Source organism: Theropithecus gelada, chromosome 8 (genome assembly GCF_003255815.1).
Source record: "Theropithecus gelada isolate Dixy chromosome 8, Tgel_1.0, whole genome shotgun sequence".
In the NCBI taxonomy this organism is placed as follows: Eukaryota; Metazoa; Chordata; class Mammalia; order Primates; family Cercopithecidae; genus Theropithecus; species Theropithecus gelada.
The window spans coordinates 36,754,403-36,775,564 of record NC_037676.1 but is presented as its reverse complement, the minus strand read 5'-3'; the positions used below and the strand labels follow the sequence as shown (position 1 = coordinate 36,775,564).

The 21,162-nt window shown below is 46.2% G+C and overlaps 1 protein-coding gene across 2 annotated transcripts in view; it reads left to right on the top strand.

The window, feature by feature from the left end:
* Positions 1-343: 343 nt before the first annotated feature.
* RAB11FIP1 (RAB11 family interacting protein 1) overlaps positions 344-21,162 on the top strand; it is a 39,096-nt gene continuing 18,277 nt past the window's right edge. For both annotated transcript variants that reach the window (XM_025393985.1, XM_025393984.1), the window contains exon 1: positions 344-776. In XM_025393985.1, coding sequence (XP_025249770.1) covers positions 406-776 — 371 coding nt within the window. In that variant the 5' untranslated portion in view covers positions 344-405. The remainder of the gene's footprint in view (positions 777-21,162) is intronic.

The following is a 21,162-nucleotide window of genomic DNA, read 5'->3' as shown; positions in this document are numbered from 1 at the left end:
GGTCTGACTTCCAAGTCAGTGCTTCGGCCAGCTCCTTCCCGCCGTGCGACCTTTGGCAGCTGGGGACCCCATCGGTCACCTACCACATCTCAGATCGGATTCTCGATGCACCCGCCCCTGCTCACGTGATTCCCCCGCCTACCTGGCCGCGCCAGCCCCGCCTGCGGCGCCCGGCTGCCCCTAGCTGCCCGCTCTGCTGAGGCCGGTGGGGCGGGGCGGGGCGCGGCGCGGCGCGGCGCAGCAGGTGGAGCAGGCGACTCGGGCAGGGGCGTGGCCTTAGCCGTGAGGGGCGTGGCCTGGCGGGGGTGTGGCCGGAAGCCTTAAAGTGGCCTGGTTGCCGGGGCGGGCCGTAGAGGCCGCCAGTCGCCGCGATCTTCTCCTCGCGTCTGGGGCGTTATCGTCACTATGTCCCTAATGGCCTCGGCGGGCCGGGGCCTGGGGGCCGTGTGGTCCCCAACCCACGTGCAGGTGACGGTGCTGCAGGCGCGGGGCCTGCGTGCCAAGGGCCCCGGGGGCACGAGCGACGCGTACGCGGTGATCCAGGTGGGCAAGGAGAAGTACGCCACCTCGGTGTCGGAGCGCAGCCTGGGCGCGCCTGTGTGGCGCGAGGAGGCCACCTTCGAGCTGCCGCCGCTGCTGTCCTCTGGGCCCGCGGCCGCCGCCACCCTGCAGCTCACCGTGCTGCACCGCGCGCTGCTCGGCCTCGACAAGTTCCTGGGCCGCGCCGAGGTGGACCTGCGGGATCTGCACCGCGACCAGGGCCGCAGGAAGACGCAGTGAGTACGGGCGGGGAGGGGAGGGCCCTTCCTGGGGGCGCGGACCCCTCTGGCAGGGAGGTCTGGGCGCTGGACCCTTCGAGAGTAAGCCGGGCAGCGTCAAGGAAGGCCTTTCGGGACTGAGCCCTCGGCCGGTGCTGGTCACCTGGCTTCCCCTTCTGTCCCGCCCAGCTCTCCCAGCTTTGGGGTTTTTTGGAAGAAGGGGCCGTGTCTGGGGCGCTTTTTTTTTTTTTTTTTTAAAGAGTCTCTGTCGCCCGGGCTGGAGTGCCAATGGCAATGGCACGATCTCGGCTCACTGCAACCTTCGCCTCGCTGGTTCACGTGATTCGCCTGCCTCAGCCTCCCGAGTAGCTGGGATTACAGGCGCGCACCACCACGCCCGGCTATTTTTTTTTTTTTTTTGAGGCGGAGTCTTACTCTGTCGCCAGGCTGGAGTGTAGTGGCAAGATCTCGGCTCACTGCAACCTCCGCCTCGCGGGTTCAAGCGACTCTCCTGCCTCAGGGACTAGAGGCGTTCGCCACCATGCCCGGCTACTTTTTGCATTTTTAGTAGAGACGGGGTTTCATTAGATTGGCCAGGATGGTCTTGAACTCCTGACCTCGTGATCCACCCCCCTCGGCCTCCCAAAGTTTTGGGATTACAGGCGTGAGCCACCGCGCCTGGCCCGCCCGGCTAATTTTTGTATTTTTAGTAGAGACGGGGTTTCACCGTGTTGGCCAGGCTGGTCTCGAACTTCTGACTTCAGGTGATCCGCCCACCTCGACCTCCCAAAGTGTTGGGATTACAGACGTGAGCCATCGCGCCCGGCCTGGGGCGCTTTTGAGTCTGCAGGACGCCCCTCAGCGTCTGGCACACAGTAAGCACTAAGTGAATTTGAGATGAATTCCAACTAAACATGGGCAGGTGCCTTCTTACTAGGGTGGTAGTCCGTGTCTGATACTCGTCTTCGCTTGGGTGGAAGGCCTCCTGGGTATTTCACTGAATGGAAGAACACTTCGAGCCCAGAATGACTGGGCTAGGGCTCAGGGCAGATGAACCGGAGGCATGAAACCAGCTGACACCCCCGCCCTAAAGGCTAACCCTGGTGGCAACGCCTTTACAATGCAGGGCGGGTGGAGGTTGGGGGAGGGGAATGGTGTATGCGGGCTGTCACCTGACTGCTAACCCCTTCTACCTTGTACTTGCCTGGGGGGTTGGTGAAGAGAATTTGCCCCTCCAGAAAGAATGTTACAACAGTGTGGTATGTGCCCTGGGCCCCACGTTAGTAAATATTTCCCCGGGTTGGAGGGAGCCCGGATGGGCCCTTGGCCGAGCAGAACTGGGCATTGTTTCTTTTTGGAGTTGGTAGAGTTATTCTCTCTGGTCCTAATCCTGGTGGATGTAGCTCCCAAAGATTGTGTCACGGTATTTCACTTCCACAGTAAAAACGGGGCAAAAACCATTCACTCCATGATATTACCGAATTACTTGTTCCCTTTCACAGGTGTTCAGAAAGGGCAGTACTTCACCCAAAGGAACGTTTGATTATATTCATCTAGTATACCAAAGCTAGCCTCGATTAGCTTAGCTGGTTACTTTGTTAGATCTTAAATATGCAGGCCAGTCAGCACCAAAAGCCTACAGTTTAGGAAGCACACTGATTCGCTTTGTGTGTTTTAGATATACATAGCCTTTTAACTTTCCCTTGTGAGGGAGACAGGAAAAGCCAGAGGGTTTGTCCTCGGAGGCTCCCTTTACTGTGGGGTGGGTTCCATTTCAGCATGTAGGCTTGCAAATGGAATATCTGATGATGCACTTACCTGGCCAAAGATGATCAGGCATTTCTGAACTCAAATCAGATAAAACTAGCCTTGATGTGAGGATGGATGTGGGGTATCTCACAGCATCAATTTACAAGCCATAAGGTGAGCAGTGTTTTTGCTAAGGAGGGGCTGCAGCAATGCTGATCTTCCCTCTGATTAAATGACACTGGGGGCGGTGGGTCAGCTTCCCTTCCAGCTTCAGACGGGTGCTGTTGGCCATCCATTGTCTTGCGCCATCCCAACAAGTGTGTATTCACTTCCTTCTCTGCCACCTGTTTCTTGTGGACGTTTTATCCCCTTGAGAGGTAGATCACATCTCCCTGCCAGAGATGGAGATTCCAGAGTCCCAGGTCCAGTGCCCACAGCAGCCCTGACTCATTGTTGGGCTTCTCTGTCCCTAAACAGCCAAGTTTCCCTATTTGTAAATAAAGCATGTTGCCAGACTTAATTGATGTTTGTAAGATGTTTCTGGGTTCCTGGATTAATGGGGCCAATGTATTCAAGAAGTGATTGAAAAGGTTCTGTAACTGCTTTGTGAAAGATTGAAACCTCCTTGAGCTCTTTTTTTCAGGAAGAGTTCAGTCTCTGCATCTTCATTTTTCTCATTTTATCCAATGTAACCCTAAACCTACACGATAACTCCCATCTATTATATGAACCAATTACCACCTAGTCACAGTATTGACTTCCAGGAAAATGGTGCTTAATTGATTTTTTTTTTCTTTCTTAAAATAACTTCAAAGGAAGGCTTCTTTGCATCTCTATGGGTAGATGAAATTGCAAGCTTTCCACTTTCCATCTACAACTTTCTGGGACTTTCCAAGGTGCCAAGGGTGCTGTCTGATGCCCCGGTGCCCAAGATAGCTGAGATTTAAAGAATAAAATATGCATTGAAAGGTGGAATTTTTTTTTTTTTTTTTTTTTTGAGACAGAGTCTCACTCTGTCCCCCAGGCTGGAGTGCAGTGGCACGATCTTGGCTCACTGCAACCTCTGCCTTCCGGGTTCTGCAATTCTCCTGCCTCAGCCTCCCGAGTAGCTGGAATTTCAGGCTCCTGCCACCACGACTGGCTAATTTTTGTATTTTTAGTAGAGATGGGGTTTCACCATGTTGGTCAGGCCGGTCTCGAACTCCTGACCTCAGGTGATCCACCTACTTTGGCCTCCCAAAGTGCTGGGATTACAGGCGTGAGCCACCGTGCCCGGTGAAAGGTGGAATTTTAACAGAAGGAAATGAGGAAATGAGTTGTGCTACAAAAGTCATTTGAACTGGTTATTAATGGTTCGACTCCATTTCAGACATTAAAAACAAGAAACAAAAGCTAAATCTTGGTCTGTGTGTGTGTCTGTGTTTCTGTGTGTCTGTCTGTCTTTGTCTTAATCTCTAGCAAAGAAGAGTTGCTGCAACAGAATATGACTTTTATCTTGGGTCCAGAAGCTGAAACTCAAGGAGTTAAAAGCTAACTGTGCAAATATTTCCATTTGTTTTATTGATAAGACCCCAGTGTCATTTATTTAGAGTCACGATGTGATGATGTACACTTTTAAAACACCAGAGGCTAACAAATAAATAGGATACATCTAATAGGGAAGAATGTGTGGCCCATTAGGAAAAATTGAAATGAATTGACTTTGCACTTACACATCTGCTAAGGACCTGGGGTCTCAGTGGGTCTCAGAAACTGGGAATCGGTCAAGTACTGTGACTGCAAAACAGACATGAATCGAAGAGGTAGAATCGGGTGACCAATTTGAGGGATTCTCTGCTCAACTCTCTAGTCTTATGTAGTTTGGGATCCTAGACTGATAGAAACCTTTTTAGGAGGCTAGACCTGGTGGTTCCTACCTGTAGTCCTAGCAATTTGGGAGGCCGAGGCAGGAGGATCACTTGAGCTCAGGAGTTCAAGACCAGCCTGGGTAACTTGAGACCCAAACTCTACCAAAAAAAAAAAAAAAATAGCCGGGCATGTTGGCAGGCATCTTTAGTCCCAGCTATTCCGGAGGCTGAGGTGAGAAGATCATTTGAGCTCAAGAGTTAAAGGTTAGGGTGAACTGTGATCAGGCTACTGCACTCCAGCCTGGGCAACAGAGTGAGAGCCTGTCTCAAAGAGAAAAAAAATATGCTGGGCATGGTGGCTCACGCCTGTAATCTCAGCACTTTAGGAGGCCAAGGCGGGTGGATCACCTGAGGTTAGGAGTTTGAGACCAGTCTGGCCAACATGGTGAAACCCTGTCTCTATTAAAAACACAAAAAATTAGCTGGACATGGTGGCGGGTGCCTGGGTGCCTGTAATCCCAGCTACTCGGGAGGCTGAGGCAGGAGAAATGCTTGAACCCAGGAGGTGGAGGTTGCAGTGAGCTGAGATCACGCCACTCTGCACTCCAGCCTGGGCAACAAGAACAAAACTCCCTCTCAAAAAAAAAAAAAAAATATATATATGTGTGTGTGTGTGTGTGTGTGTGTGTGTGTGTATGTATTTATGTATATATAAATCAAAATGAAAAACCTTTTTAGGATACTAAGAGCAAGAAAATTTAGGGAAATAATTTCTTAAGTATAGATTAGAACAAATATTTATGCAGCCTGGTGACTAGAAGGCCGTTGTGTAACTAAGCACCATGAAACTTAATATTGCGATAGTCCTCCCCACATGAAGAGAGAGCGTGAGTGATGAAGGGCCATGTTCTTATACCTATTAAAACTTAATTTAGTTGCATATGAAAGGACGTAGGTATTATAAAGGGTTAGATACTTGGAAGAACTGCAAGTTTAATAAGATGATGAAATAAGTTGCCAACAGAAATGTGGGTTATTAAAAAAAAAAAGCAAGGGCTAGATAGTTGTTTTTCTGGGAGAGTTGGATGCAGAAAAGTGACATAGATGACCACAGAGGTTCATAATTCACAAATTATAAGCAATGGGTGTTTGTTTTTATACCTTTAGGTTTCCTAAGAACATTTAGATTTTGCTTAATAGGTTGGAAAATTCGAGTAATGTTATTACTGATTAAATTTTTCTTTTCTTGGAATTTCCCTTAAAGATAATATTGAGCCTTACTGGAAACCTCCGCAGGTCTTATGAAGCCACAGTCCCCTCCCACTCTAGTGTAGGAAACTGAGACAACTCGGTGCTCAAGCCTGAATTCTCTGTAGGTTCTAGAATAAATAACCCTAAACTGCTTATAACAAAGGAATCAAATGACTAAAAAGGATGAGAGTCCTTCAGAGTTGTTTTGGTGATGTGGAGGATATTCCCTCATGGTTTTTTTTTTTGATGGTATTGTTTATGATTTCATTTGTAAGACATTCAGTTAGTATGGAGAAAGTTCTACCTGCTTTTTTTCCATCTTCTTGTTTCTAAAGGTCATCTTTTTTTTTTTTTTTTTTTTTTTGGAGACAGGGTCTCACTGTTTCCCAGGCTGGAGTGCAGTGACACAATCACAGCTCACTGCAGCCTCGACCTCCTGAGTTCAAGCAATCCTCCCCCTCAGCTTCCGAGTAACTGGGACTACAGGGGTGTGCCACCACACCGAGCTACTTTATTTTTTGTTTTTGTTTTTGCAGAGATGGAATCTCACTATGTTACAGGCTGTGCTTGAACTCCTGGGCTCAAGCAATCTCCTGCTGTAGCCTCTTGAAGTGCTGGGATTACAGGTGTGCGCCACCGTGGACAACCTCATCCATTCTTGTAGTCAGTATTTTTTATTGCCTACTAAGTGTCAGGTGCTGGATATACAGTATAAACAATGGTGAAGAAAACAGGGATGATCCCTGCTTTCAGGAAGCCCAGAGCCTTCTGGGGGAGAAGGCATTAAACAAGTGGACATGTAATCCCAGCACTTTGGGAGGCTGAGGCAGGTGGATCACCTAAGGTCAGGGGTTCGAGACCAGCCTGGCCAACGTGGTGAAATCTTGTCTCTCCTAAAAATACAAAAATTAGCCAGGTGTGGTGGTATGCGCCTGTAATCTTGGCTACTTGGGAGGCTGAAGCAGGATAATCACTTGAACCCGGGAGGCAGAGGTTGCAGTGAGTCGAGACTGCTCCACTGTACTCCAGCCTGGGTGATAGAGTGAGACTCTGTCTCAAAAAACAAAAACAAAAAAACAAATGAACTCACAAATAAATAATCATATATTGTGGTAAGTACTGTGGAGAAAGAGGACAGGGTATTATAGAAGAAAAGGGCAGGAAGGACATGATTTAAAGAAGGAGATTGCAGGTAGCCTCTCTGAGGCAGAGAGCTGAAGAATGAAGAGGAATTTTTCTAGTGAGGAGCGGCGGAAGGGGGCCTGGTGGAGGAGTAGCAGCCCGGGCAAAGGCCCTGAGGCAGGAATACCTGGGAAGTAGGAGAGTACTTGCGTAAGATGAGGCTGAAGAGGAAGGCGGGGCTTTACTTAGGAATGGGAAGCCACTGACTGCTAAAATTAAAAGCAGTGGGGGCTGGGCACGGTGGCTCACACCTGTAATCCCAGCCCTTTGGGAGGCCAAGGTGGGTGGATCACTTGAGGTCAGGAGTTTGAGACCAGCCTGGCCCAACATGGGCTCTACTAAAGATACAAAAATTAGCCGGCTGTGGTGGCGGGCACCTGTAATCCCAGCTACTCAGGAGGCTGAGGCAGGAGAATCGCTTGAACCTGGGAGGCAGAAGTTGCAGTGAGCTGAGACTGTGCCATTGCACTCCAGCCTGGGCAACAAGAGCAAAACTCCGTCTCAAAATAAATAACGACAAATAAATAAATAAATAAATGTAGTGGGTTGATATGATCCAATTTATTTGTCAGAGATCACCATGGCTCTTGGGTAGAGAATGGATTTGAAGCTGACCTAACCTAGATTGAACAGACAAAATGGGAAGCTATTGCAGTAATCTAGATGGTGGACGGTGGTGGCTTGGACTAGAATGATGTCTAAGCCACCTGTGGAGGTGGACAGAGGTGGGTGGATTTCAGAAATATCTTAGAGGTTCAACTGACCTGACATGTGATGGATTGGATATGGTAGGGCGGGAGGGAAAGGAAGTAATAAGAATGAACACATAAAATCAGGAGAGCTTGGTGTTGAAAGTGAACCAGGAAGTGGCAGCTGCTTTCTTTCCCTCACAGTCACTGTGATACCAGGGTGAGGTCACCATTACAAAGACAGCTTTGGGCTGTGACACCTGGCTGTGAGTGGAGATTTCTGTTGGAGTGAATTACTAGGAAATGCCATTGAAACCAGGGCGTGTATGTATGTGTCTGCAAGTGTTTACCCACTCAGTACCGCCAAGTCTTTGTCTTGTAACAGCAGAGCTGCTATGATCTCATTGATGTGCTCTCACACAGCAGATGAAGTCACTGCTTTAAGGGATATAGGACTAAGAAAAGGAGAACATAATATATAACATTAGTAAAGTTAGACCCATAAATGAAAAAAAAATTCTCAAGTAAGTGAACCAGTTAAATGTTCTTTGCATTACAAACTGTAAGCATAGAAAAGAGTCTTGTGCCTTTTTCATTTTACTTAAACTGCCTTTGGTTACAAAGACTTCTATTGTGTTTCTGTAACTCCCATCAGAGGAAGATTTTTATAAAGAGTATCTGATATGTCATTTTAATTGTAGTTATTAACTAAAAAAGTTATAATTACATTACAAGCAATCCACATGCTTATTAAAATGCCATCAACTCCAACATGTATTTGCTGACATTACTCTTCCTCTCCCTTAACAATAATCTTAGATATCCATTAAGATACTATGGTTTTCATAGCTATACGCCCTGGAAAATTGTGCTTCTTACCCTATACTTTTGAAGGAGGAACAGCTAGCTTTGGCTTAGCTCCAGAAGGATTAAGAAACTCTAGCCCTGAATAGAGAGAGTGATGGGAGGTCATTTTAGGCCTTCATCTCAGAGCACTTCCCTAGGTGGCCTTTGGTTCTGGGTCTGGCACAGATCTCCAGACCTAAGTGTCTCTGAATTCCAACAAAATTAACACCCAGACCCTTGTATTGGCAAAGAGAGGGGTTCTGCTCTCCATAAGGTGTCCTGGTTCAGATCTCATGCCCCAGCTGACTCAGGAGGAGACCAAGCCTGACTTTGCCCTATTTTCCTCTGGGACAGGGACCACTTCTGTCGTGTCCTTTGCTGTGTGACCCAGCGCAGGGGCTCAATAAACGCATCTGCGAGGGAGGTGGTGGTTGTGGTTCCTGTAGGCACGGGGCAGGCAGTAGATTGCCTGGGTGAACGAGGAGACACATTTAATCTTATGTGTAGCTCCGTAGATTATAGACTGGGGATGTCTGAAGTATGATATCAAAGCTCTGCTTCTTTCGGTTTCCCAGTTTGGAGTATGGCTTTGTGGTCAGTGCCCTTTTCTTTCTTTCTTTTTTTTTTTTTAAGGCGGAATTTTGCTCTTGTTGTCCAGGCTGGAGGGCAATGCAGCAGTCGGCTCACTGCAACCTCCGCCTGCCAGGTTCAAGCAATGATTCTCCTCCCTCAGCCTCCTGAGTACCCTTTTCCTCTTGAAGAAGCAGGTTACCTTCTGCGGCTTGCTGGCTAATGATGCCTGTGGCAAAGGAGGCGGTTTTCACCACTAATGAGACAGAAATTCCTCTCCTGCAGGGAGACGCCTGTTGATAATCTGTTAGAGGAAAATCAAGGGCTTTAGTCTCCAGGGTGTTCCTGGGGGACACATTTAGGAATGTGCCTGTAGAGAGAAAAAAGGCAATGGTAATTAAGTATCTTTTCCTGAATACTGGCCTTTGAATGAAGTAGAGGGAAGGTATTTATAAGAAATCCCTAAAAAATATTTCTAGAGGTGTGACTGCCACACACTCTTCACTTTTTAAAAAGGACATGGCTAGGCCGGGCGCGGTGGCTCAAGCCTGTAATCCCAGCACTTTGGGAGGCCGAGACGGGCGGATCACGAGGTCGGGAGATCGAGACCATCCTGGCTAACACGGTGAAACCCCGTCTCTACTAAAAAATACAAAAAACTAGCCGGGCGAGGTGGCGGGCGCCTGTAGTCCCAGTTACTCGGGAGGCTGAGGCAGGAGAATGGCATGAACCCGAGAGGAGGAGCTTGCAGTGAGCTGAGATCCGGCCACTGCACTCCAGCCTGGGTGACAGAGGGAGGCTCCGTCTCAAAAAAAAAAAAAGGACATGGCTAGGCTCTAGGTAAAACAACTAAGCCTCTAGAAAGCCTGGTCTAAAGAGGCCTCTGGTTATTATAAAAGAATGGGCATCCTGTGTGAAATACAGTAGCAGCCGGCTGAGGCCCCAGATGTTTCTTCAATCTGCCCCTTTCCCATGCAGAGCACTGTGACGTGGTTCACCAAAATAGAACTTTTCATTTTTACTAATCATTTGTTATTAAAACAGGATTTAGAAATGCTTTTGGTGAGGCCGGGTGCGGTGGCTCACACCTGTAATCCCAGCACTTTGGGAGGCTGAGGTGGGTGGATCACTTGAGGTCAGGAGTTCGAGACCAGCCTGGCCAACATGGTGAAACCTTGTTTCTACTGAAAATACAAAAATTAGCCAGGTATAGTGGCAGGCACCTGTTATCCCAGCTACTCAGGAGGCTGAGGCAGGAGAATCACTTGAACCCGGGAGGTGGAGCTTGCAGTGAGCCGAGATCGTGCCACTCTACTCCAGCCTGGGTGACAGAGTGAGACTCTGTCTCAAAGAAAGAAAAAAAAAAGATGCTTTTGGTGTAATTATTTTCCCTTCATTTGGACTTACCTTGCTTATGGAATAAATCACAGATACTCTGTTCCTTGCCAGGAACTCTCATAGAAGTGTGGGAGTTTATGTGGTGAGGAAGGGCTGAGTGTTCCCTGATGTCGGTCATGCTGAAGTTTGTTTTTTGTCCTAGTTAAGAGGTGGTGAACCAAACTATTGCATTTTGTTTTTCCATTCTTAAAGTCTCTGTGTGTGAGGACCCCATGGTTGCCACAAGACAGTATTCTTTGACAGAACAAATAAATGCATCAGTGGCAGTTACATTTGACCAAGAGGTGAGATACTGGATTTGATGGTAGAATATTAACATGTGTGGCTTTTTGAGATAGGATCGGGCTTTGAAAAAGAATTGGTAAGTCATGATGGTGAGTGTGGTAGACTTAAATATTTAAAAATGAGTTAATTTTTCTAATTCTTAGAGAATTGCTAAAATAAAGATGCTTGGTATTTCCTTTGGTTTTCACCTACAAGAAATTTAGTATTGCTTTCCACTTAGAAAACCTATCTTGATTTATAGACTTAATTATGCCATCTTGGCCTATTTCTGAGAGTTTGAGAGCCCTTTGTTTCTTGTCTCTTTCTTTTCTGTGTAGAAACCCTGAAGGGGTCCATGAGGATCATGACATCTCTCAATAAGTTACAGAAAGTATACATTGAGGGGCTGGGTGCAGTGGTGGCTCATTCCTGTAATCCCAGTACTTTGGGAGGCTGAGGTGGGAGGATCACTTGAATCCAAGAGTTTAAAACCAGCTTAAGCAACATGATGACACCCTGTCTCTGCAAAAAATAAAACATTAGCAGGGTATGGTGGCGCACGCCTGTAATCCTAGCTACTCGGTAGCCTGAGGTGGGAGGATTGCTTGAGCCTGGGAGGTTGAGGCTGCAGTGAGCCGTGATGGCATCACTGCAGTCCAGCTTGGGCGACAGAGCCCATCTGAAAAAAAATAAAAACAAACACATTCTTTTTTTTTTTAAAGAAAGTACACACTGATCATGGTTTATTAAAAATTTTATATATTTTTTAAGTTTGGAAATTTAGCTAGGTGCGGTAGCTCATGCCTGCAATCCCAGCACTTTGGGGGGCCAAGCGGGGCAGATTACCTGAGGTCAGGAGTTTGAGAACAGCCTGGCCAACATGGTGAAACTCCGTCTCTACTAAAGATACAAAAATTACCCGGGTGTAGTGGTGGGTGCCTGTAATCCCAGCTACTCAGGAGGCTGAGGCAGGAGAATCACTTGAACCCAGGAGGCAGAGGCTGCAGTGAGCTGAGATTGCGTCACTGCACTCCAGCCTGGGCGACAGAGTGAGACTCCGTCTCAAAAAAATAGATAAACAGATACATCATTTTGGAAATTATGTAATACAAACCAATTTTGGAAGTGAGTCATTTCTGTTCCCTTCAAATGCAAATCATTGTTATTTATATTTGGTCAATAAGTTAGGGTAGTTAATAATACAGTGTGTTGAAACTATTAAAATCCTAAGTTCCCTTTTGAGAATCATCTGAATGGGTAGATAAACTATGGCGTATACCCATTTCACAAAATATCATTTAGCCATTCAAAATTAAAAGTTTGACAATTATAAGGCAGTAATGTATAATGCACTACAAAGAAAATTGCATATGTACAGCTAAGTAGTAATTATAGCTAAGACTTATGGCCAGGTTACTGTTCTAAGCACTTTGCATACATTAAGCCATTTAATCTTCCTAACATTCTTATGAGGTGGGTGTTTCTAACCCTGTTTCAGAAGAGGAGCCTGTCCCACAAAGAGGTTAAATATCTTGCCGAAGGTGTCTCAGCTGCTAGTTGTTAAAATGTATGGGAAAAAGGCTTCAGGAAGATTTATAAAAAGGCAGTGTTCAGATTAGCATGGGACTGAGTTCATTTTTGCTTTTCTTTTTTTTTGAGATGGCGTTCTCACTCTGTCGTTCAGGCTGGAGTGCAGTGGCGCGATCTCGGCTCACTGCAACCTCTGCTTCCCAGGTTCAAGCAGTTCTCGTGCCTCAGTCTCCCGAGTAGCTGGGATTACAGGTGCGCACCACCACACCCAGCTAATTTTTGTATTTTTAGTAGAGGCGGGGTTTCACCATGTTGGCCAGACTGGTCTCGAACTCCCGACCTCAAGTGATCTGCCCGCCTTGGCCTCCCAAAGTGCTGGGATTACAGACGTGAGCCTCCGTGCCTGACTGTCATTTACCAGTTCTTAGAATTCAGTTTGGTGGCTACCAACGGCCTTTCCATGCTGCTGGAGTGGCTGTTTTAGGAATTAAGGCCAAAAAAATGAGCCATGACCGATTTGCTACCCTCGTGATTTACTAGTTTTTCCAAGTAGCTGACAGTGGGCAGAGGGGAAGGTCTAGGGAGGCAAGCTTGGCTGATGGGTAATTCTGTGTTCAGAGTTAGGTTATGATGACTAGCTACCTTGTTCAATACCAGCACTCATTAAACTGCATAGCTTCTGGAAGGTACACAGCACAAACATTTTATAGGTCATAAACATTTCTGTCTGTTTGCTGTGCATTGCTTCTAGGTGACCAGAAGAAGAAACTGGACATTTTACCCATGTGGAATCACTCCTTTTCAGACCCTTTTAAAAAGATGTTCTCAACTGCTAACCACATGATTTGCAGCCTGATTTTTTATTTCCTGGGGAAGACAGTTCATGAACTGCTTTTGAAATTTCTTCATCTAAGAAAGGTTAAGTGTGTCCTCTGTCCCACACTAGGTCAGGGGTGGTTCTGTTCTTCCTGCTTCTTTCCTCACTTGAGGCCATCATCCCCTGTGTCATGATGCCTGGTTAACGTGGAGATGACTCATGCTGTAAATCAGGATTGGGATTTTGTACAGCCAAGGAAGTAGGCAGTACTCACCAAACCAGGAGTCCAAACTGGATGCAGAAACAATGATCCCTTGAAATTAACACTGACACGTGTAAAGTGTGGAGGTAACCCAGAGAGCTGGTGATCCTCCTTGCCTGGCCTTTCCTGGAGACTCCTGTGTTTAATATGGGGATGCAGTATTTATTCACTTGCTGAACAGTCCCTAGATAGGTGGTTCTGATAGCCCGTTGGGGCTTAAATGACCTGAAACCTTATTTGTACGTAAGTCATTATTTGTGATGAAATTGTGTATTTTAGCAGGAGTTTTACCTGTAATTAATTTCTCTCATGCCTGAAAGTTAGAAAGTTGGAAACAGTTGCCCCAGTGTGACAAATGCTTTGTGATCTTGGGCGAGCCTGTTCCCCATCCCATTGTAGGGTAAGCTTTTTAGTCCTCTTCATTCTCTGTATTTCCAGCGTTTGGCATGTAGACACGTTGGAACTGAATCTCCGAAGACATTTCTCTGCATATGTCTGCTCTCCAGAATGTTTTCAAGGGAAAAAACATGTTTGTTTCGGCTGCAGAAAGATTATTTTTGAGACATACTAGTCAGTCCTTTACCAGTGTAATCGTGAATATCTGCAGGGCTGCAAGGGAAGGCTTTTCATTTCCCGATAGCAAGAGCCAGGCTGCCCTGACCCTGCCCCATTCCAACAGAAGGCCCCCTGGGGTCAGCTCTGGGTGTGTCTGGGAAGCCAGCACCACGTTCTGAGGCACACCGGCCCTGAGAATAGGCATGGTTGAATGGTCTTAGCTGCTCCAGAAGGACTGAAAAGCCCAAGAGATTTCGCAGTATGGATGCAGGCACGGGCTCTCCAGTGGGCTACTCTGGAGGCGGGCTGGTGCCCTGCACCCCGCTCTTGTGTGTGGGCACAGGCTCGTGTTTTTTTCTGCACTGTACTTAGTTCATTCTTTTTCTGTGTTCCCTTATTTCTCTTCATAAACATCTTTTTGAAAGTATAGAAAACTTAAATGACTTTTTGGATACTTTTATTTGTGCCTTGTCTTGTGTTTGACCAAAAAAATAAAATCCCCAAAAACAAAAACCGCAGGGTAGCCTATTTGGATAATACACAGTTTTGCTTGTTTGTGGTGAGACCACCATTTGGGTGTATAAAACTGATAATGGTGGTTGTCTCTGATACGGAGACTGAGGGGCATGGGATCAGGAGGGGTTTTCTTTTTTTTTTTTTTTTTTGAGACGGAGTCTCGCGCTGTCGCCCGGGCTGGAGTGCAGTGGCCGGATCTCAGCTCACTGCAAGCTCCGCCTCCCGGGTTTGCGCCATTCTCCTGCCTCAGCCTCCTGAGTAGCTGGGACTACAGGCGCCCGCCACCTCGCCCGGCTAGTTTTTTTTGTATTTTTTAGTAGAGACGGGGTTTCACTGTGTTAGCCAAGATGGTCTCGATCTCCTGACCTCATGATCCCCCCGTCTCGGCCTTCCAAAGTGCTGGGATTACAGGCTTGAGCCACCGCGCCCGGCCGGAAATTTTTCATCCTATACCATTTTGTGTGATTTGAATTTTTACCCAATGCTTGTTATTACTTAAAAATATAGGCTGGGGACCGGGCGCAGTGGGTCACACCTGTAATCCCAGCACTTTGGGAGGCCAAGGTGGATGGATCATCTGAAGTCAGGAGTTCGAGACTAGCCTGGCCAACATGATGAAACCCTGTCTGTACTAAAAATACAAAACTTAGCCTGGTGTGGTGACACACGGCTGTAATCCCGGCTACTCAGGAGGCTGAGGCAGGAGAATTGCTTGAATCCAGGAGGTGGAGGTTGCAGTGAGCTGAGATCGTGCCACTGCACTCCAGCCTATGCAACAGAGTGAGACTCCATCTCAAAAAAGAAAAAAAAAAATTAAAGAATATAAGCCAAGTATAATCCCAGCACTATGAGAGACTGAGGTGAGAGGATTCTGTGTGGCCAGGAGTTCAAGACCAGCCTGGGCAGCATAGCAAGACCCTATCTCTAAAACAAAACAAAAGACTAGCTGGCATAGTGGTTCACACCTGTAATCCCGGCACTTTGGGAGGCTGAGGCAGGTAGATCATTTGAGGTCAGGAGTTCGAGACCAGCCTGGCCAACATGGTGAAACCCTGTCTCTACTAAAAATACAAAAATTAGCTGGGCATGATGGTACATGCCTGTCATATCAACTACTCTGGAGGCTGAGGCATGAAAATTGCTTGAACTCGGGAGGTGGAGGTTGCAGTGAGCCGAGATCATGCTACTGGACTCCAGCCTGGGCAACAGAGCAAGACTCTGTCTCAACAACAACAACAACAACAACTGGTTGGGTGTGGTGGCACATGCTTTTAGTCCCAGCTCCTCAAGTGGCTGAGGTGGGAGGATGACTTGAGCCTAGGACTTCAAAGCTGCTGTGAGCTGTGAACGTGCGCTGTACTCCAGCCTGGAAAACAGAGCAAGACCCCGTCTCAAAATATATATATGTGTGTGTATATCGTTTATAGAAATTTTATGTTGGCCGGGTGCGATGGCTCATGCCTGTATTCCCAGCCCTTTGGGAGGCCAAGGTGGGTGGATCATGAGGTCAGGAGTTTGAGATCAGCCTGGCCAAGATGGTGAAACCTTGTCTCTACTAAAAATACAAAAATTAGCCGGGTGCAGTGGCGTGCGCCTGTACTCCCAGCTACTTGGGAGGCCGAGGCAAGAGAATCACTTGAACTTGGGCGGCAGAGGTTGCAGTGACCTGATATTGTGCCACTGTACTCCAGCCTGAGCAATAGAGTGAGACTCTGTCTCAAAAAAAAAAAAAAAAAAAAAAGTCACTTTCTACATATCCAGATATCCTTTTAATTCTTGCAGAACTGAGTTTAATGATAAGCCATAATGATTTGCTTATTGAAGGAATATTTGATTTTTACTTTCGATAGATGGCAAGATTTTTTCAGAATATAGGCTTAAAAATAAACTTGCTACATTGGGATTATGGCTGTCTTTTTCTGCCCTTTGGACTAGGGAAATGGACCCAACCCTGATTTCTGAGATAATTCAAGCTTTCAGGGCCTATGTGAAAGATAATACAGGAACACACCCATGCCGCCATCACATGCTATGTTGCTAAGCTGGGACTTTATTATTTATGAGCGACTTCTGTGAGGTGCAGGAATTAAGTGAACTGAAAAACGCATGGGCAGTAACACTTAGAAACTGAGTTGATCTTAAATATAAAAACCCACAGATGTGTTCTTCTGGTTTGGGATTTCTTAGGGCAAGATATTTAAGCACTGTGGCTTTCACTATCTTATCAAAATATGCTTGTATCAAACATCCCTTGCTTAAACTGTTTTTGAATTTGAGGATAATATTGCTAGTGAAAGAAAGAATTCTTGGCCAGGCACAGTGGCTCATGCCTGTAATCCCAAGACTTTGGGAGGCTGAGGCAGGCGGATCACCTGAGGTCAGGAGTTTGAGACCAACCTGGCCAACATAAAATTAGTTGGGCATAGTTGTGCACACGTGTAGTCCCAGCTGCTCTGCAAGCTGAGGCAGGAGAATCGCTTGAACCCAGGAGGAGGAGGAGGTTGCAGTGAGCTGAGATCATGTCAGTGCACTCCAGCCTGGGCGACAGAGCGAGACTCAGTCTCTCAAAAAAAAAACAGAAAAAAAAAAAAGAAACAATTCTTGTTTTCCTTTCCGGCTTTAATACATTGAGCACACATTTGTAAATTCTGCCCCTTTGCCTGGGCTATTTCCCTGCTGGTCTGTGATTCAGCCTGTTTCATATCCTTCAATAGCCCAGTGGCTATGCCTGGCTACTTGATGTTTGGTTTTAGGTTTGCTTGTGAAATGAAGCAGCAAGAACAGTCGGTGACGTTTTTATTTGCATTTCCTAATGGTGTTGGAAGTTTCCAAAGAAAATCCCACTTTAGGACCCAGGGATTGGACCTGAGAATCAGGTAATAATTGGTCCCGAGGGAGGATTCTGGAATTGGTTGTAGCTTTGCTCAAAAACCATTAGGAGTACAAACAAAACCTCACTGATACTTTTGGAAAGGCAAGGCTGGCCCTTGGAATTGTCAAGTGGCTGTGTTACAGGAAAGGAGTCCTGATCCAGACCCCAAAAGAGGGTGTTTGGATCTCCTATGAGAAGGAATTCAGGGCAAGTCTGCAGTGCAAAGTAAAAGCAAGCTTATTAAGAAAGTAAAGTATTGAAGGTACAGCTACTCCATAGACAGAGTAGGACTTTCCCGAAAGTAAGAGGAGAACGCATCCACTCTAGGTAGTATGCTTATTTATATACAGGATAAAAAGATCATCAAGAGATGTGCCCTACTACAAGGGTTTGTGATAAAGGATTAATTTTCTTAATTACTATATTTTTCAAAAAGCAGTATTAGTATCTTTAAAGCAAAATTAGGATTGCCTTTGTTCTCCAGATTTGGGATATTAGAACACTCCTAAGTCTGAGTCTGTTTGGTAAACATTATCCATCTGTTCCCTTACCCATAAACATCTAGAGGCTAGGAATACCTAACTTTCTGGGAATGCAGCGCAGCAAGTTCCAGCCTCATTTTCCTAGCCCTCACTCAAGATGGAGTTGCTCTGGTCTGAACGCCTCTGACAGCACTTTGGAGGCCTGTCACATTTTTGCATCCCGGGGGAGGGCTAACAGAAGGGGCTATGTGGAAGAGCTGTGGAGAAACCCCTGCCTGATGCTCCTGCCTTGGGCGGGGAGGTGAAGCATGCTGCCTGCCTGCGGTTGGCGAGGTCATCATCGAAACCTCCTCGGTCAGTGTTCAGCAACTTCTCCTTTTCAGGGGCCTGCAACCGGTATTTACAAAAGCTAAACACCCTTCATCACCAAGGCGACCATTTACCACATGACTGTCAGAAGAGAAAAAATATAAATAATCCTCTCAAAATCGAAGTGACAAATATGCAAACGATTCCAGGCCAGGCCCTGGAAAATGTACTGGACAGACACTAGGCTGGCAGGGGTGACATTGTCTATAAAGACCTTGCATCTTCCACTTGAGCCCAGGAGTTCAGGGCTGCAGTGAGCTATGATCGCACCACTGCACTCCAGCCTGGGCAACAGAGTGAGACCCTGTTGCAAAAAATAAAAAATAAAAAAAGACCTTGCATCTTGCAACACCCACCACTCTCCGCCTGCCCAGCTGTGGATTGGGGTTATAAAAACCATAAAAGATTTGTCTCCTAAAGGTCCAAAATTATAGCTCATGTAGTTTTATCCTCTCTTTGCTGTATTTTGTGAATTCATTTTAAGTTCTTCTTGATGACTTTGTATACTGGCCTTTAAGTAATCTTAACGATTCATGACCGATGGCAAGCTATGTTAGATTTATGACTGATGGCAAGGTATGTTAGTTTCCTTCCTTTCTTCTTTTAACATTTAAATTAGAAGCTTAAATGTTTCTCAAAAAGAATTTAAATTTGAACCCTCCTTTCTCTAAGTTACAAAAGATGACCCGTCCAAGATAAATTAGAGAATTTAAAGCAGGAATCTTGGTGTAGAGGAAAGAATAGGAGCTTTGGGGAAACTGATTTGGAATCCCATTTGCAACCCCATAATGGTTGCAAGACCTTGTGCCAATTTTCAGACCTCTGAGCTTCAATTTCTTCGTCTATAAAATGGGTATAATATCTACTCTGTCGTTCTTGTGAGGCTGAAATGAGGATGTCTCTGTGCGTATGCAGTGTCAGGTATGCCACAGGTGCTGTTTAGGTGTTAGGTTAGGTTTCGACTTTCCCCTGCGCCTTCCCTCTAAGTGTAGAAGGAGCCATAGCAGTGGGGGCAGGGATCTGCCCTGTGAATGAGCCGCCAGCCATGGCTGAAGGTGAAAGAGGAAGTTGTGCTCATTTGGGCAAAACCATCATTTCCTTTAAGTCCACTACCCTCAGCTCTTAAATAGGTCACCGAAAAGAACATCAGAATGTGAGTTCTCAGTTTGTGAGGGTGACCCGGTAGACAGCTCGCTATAGACCAGGTATTTGGAGTTATTTGTTCCATTGTATGGTCTTGCTACTAATGTGCATATATATATATATATATATATTTTTTTTTAAGAGATAGGGTCTCACTCTGTTGCACAGGCTGGAGTGCAGTGGTGCAATCATAGCTCTTACTACAGCCTCGAACTCCTGGATTCAAGTGATCCTCCTGCCTCAACCTCCCAAGTAGCTGGGACTATTAAGTGCGCACCATTGCACCCAGCTAATTAAAAAAATATATTTTTAGCCACGCTTGGTGGCTCATGCTTGTAATCCCAGCACTTTGGGAGATCAAGGTGGGTGGATCACTTGAGGTCAGGAGTTTGAGACCAGCCTATCTAACATGAGGAAACTCTATCTGTACTAAAAATACAAAGAATAGCTGGGCATTGTGGTATATGCCTGTAGTCCCAGCTACTTGAGAGGCCGAGGCAAGAGAATTGCTTGTACCCAGGAGGCAGAGGTTGCAGTGAGCTAAGATCACACCATTGCACTCCAGCCTGGAGAGACAGAGCAAGACTCTGTCTCAAAAAAAAAAAAAAAATTTTTTTTTTTTTTTAGAGAAGTGGGATCTTGCCTTGTTGCCTATACTGTTCTCAAACTCCTGGATCCAACCAATCCTCCTGTCTCAGCCTCCCAAAGCACTGAGATTACAGGTGTGAGCCACTGTACCCAACCAGGCTCACATTCTTAGAGTTCACCAAAGGTAAAGGGTTCCTAAGTAGAAAATGAATGCCATGAGATTTCCTTTTTCTTAACCTTGTCTCTCAGTGAAGTTGGACTGGTATAATGTCATTTTTCACATCTTAAAGTAGGTTGCAAATGACCAAGTGTAATACTTGGATAGTGTTCGAAATGTTCCTTTTTCTGATTATTAAGCTAGGGAAGAAGTCCCATTTTTTTTTTTTTTATTGTGGTAAAATATACATAACATTAAATTTACCATTTTAACCTTTTTTTTTTTTTTGAGACAGAGTCCTGCTGTGTCACCCAGGCTGGAGTACAGTGGTGTGATCTTGGCTCACTGCAACCTCCGCCTCCTGGGTTCAAGCGATTCTCCTGCCTCAGCCTCTAGAGTAGCTGAGATTACAGACATGTGGCACAACCCCCAGCTATTTTTTGTATTTTTAGTAGAGATGGGGTTTCACCATGTTGGTCAGGCTGGTCACAAACTCCTGACCTCAAGTGATCTGCCAGCCTTGGCCTCCCAAAGTGCTGGGATTACTGGCCTGAGCCACTGCGCCTGGCCCCATTTTAACCATTTTTAAGTGTGTAGTTCAATGTCATTAAGAACATTCACGGCCGGGCGCGGTGGCTCAAGCCCGTAATCCCAGCACTTTGGGAGGCTGAGACGGGCAGATCACGAGATCAGGAGATCGAGACCATCCTGGCTAACACGGTGAAACCCCGTCTCTACTAAAAAATACAAAAAACTAGCCGGGCGAGGTGGCGGGCGCCTGTAGTCCCAGTTACTCGGGAGGCTGAGACAGGAGAATGGCGTAAACCCGGGAGGCAGAGCTTGCAGTGAGCTGAGATCCGGTCACTGCACTCCAGTCTGGGTGACAGAGTGAGACTTTGTCTCAAAAAAAAAAAAAAAAAAAAAAAAAAATTCACATTGTTGTGTGACCATCACCGCCATCCATCTCCAGAACTTTTTCATTTTCCGCAACTGAAGCTCTATACCCATCAAACATTAACTCCTCATTCTGTCCTTCCCCTCCTCCGGCAATCACCATTCTACTTTCTGACTCGATGAATTTGACTAACCCAGGAACCTCACATAAGCGGACTCATATAGTGTTTGTCATTTTCTAACTGACTGATTTCACTCTTTTTTTTTTTTTTTTTTTTTGAGATGGAGTCTGGCTCTGTCGCCTAGGCTGGAGTACTGGAGTGCTGGAGTGTAGTGGCATGATCTTGGCTCACTGCAATCTCTGCCTCCCAGGTTCAAGCAGTTCTCCTGCTTCAGCCTCCTGCATAGCTGGGATTACAGGCG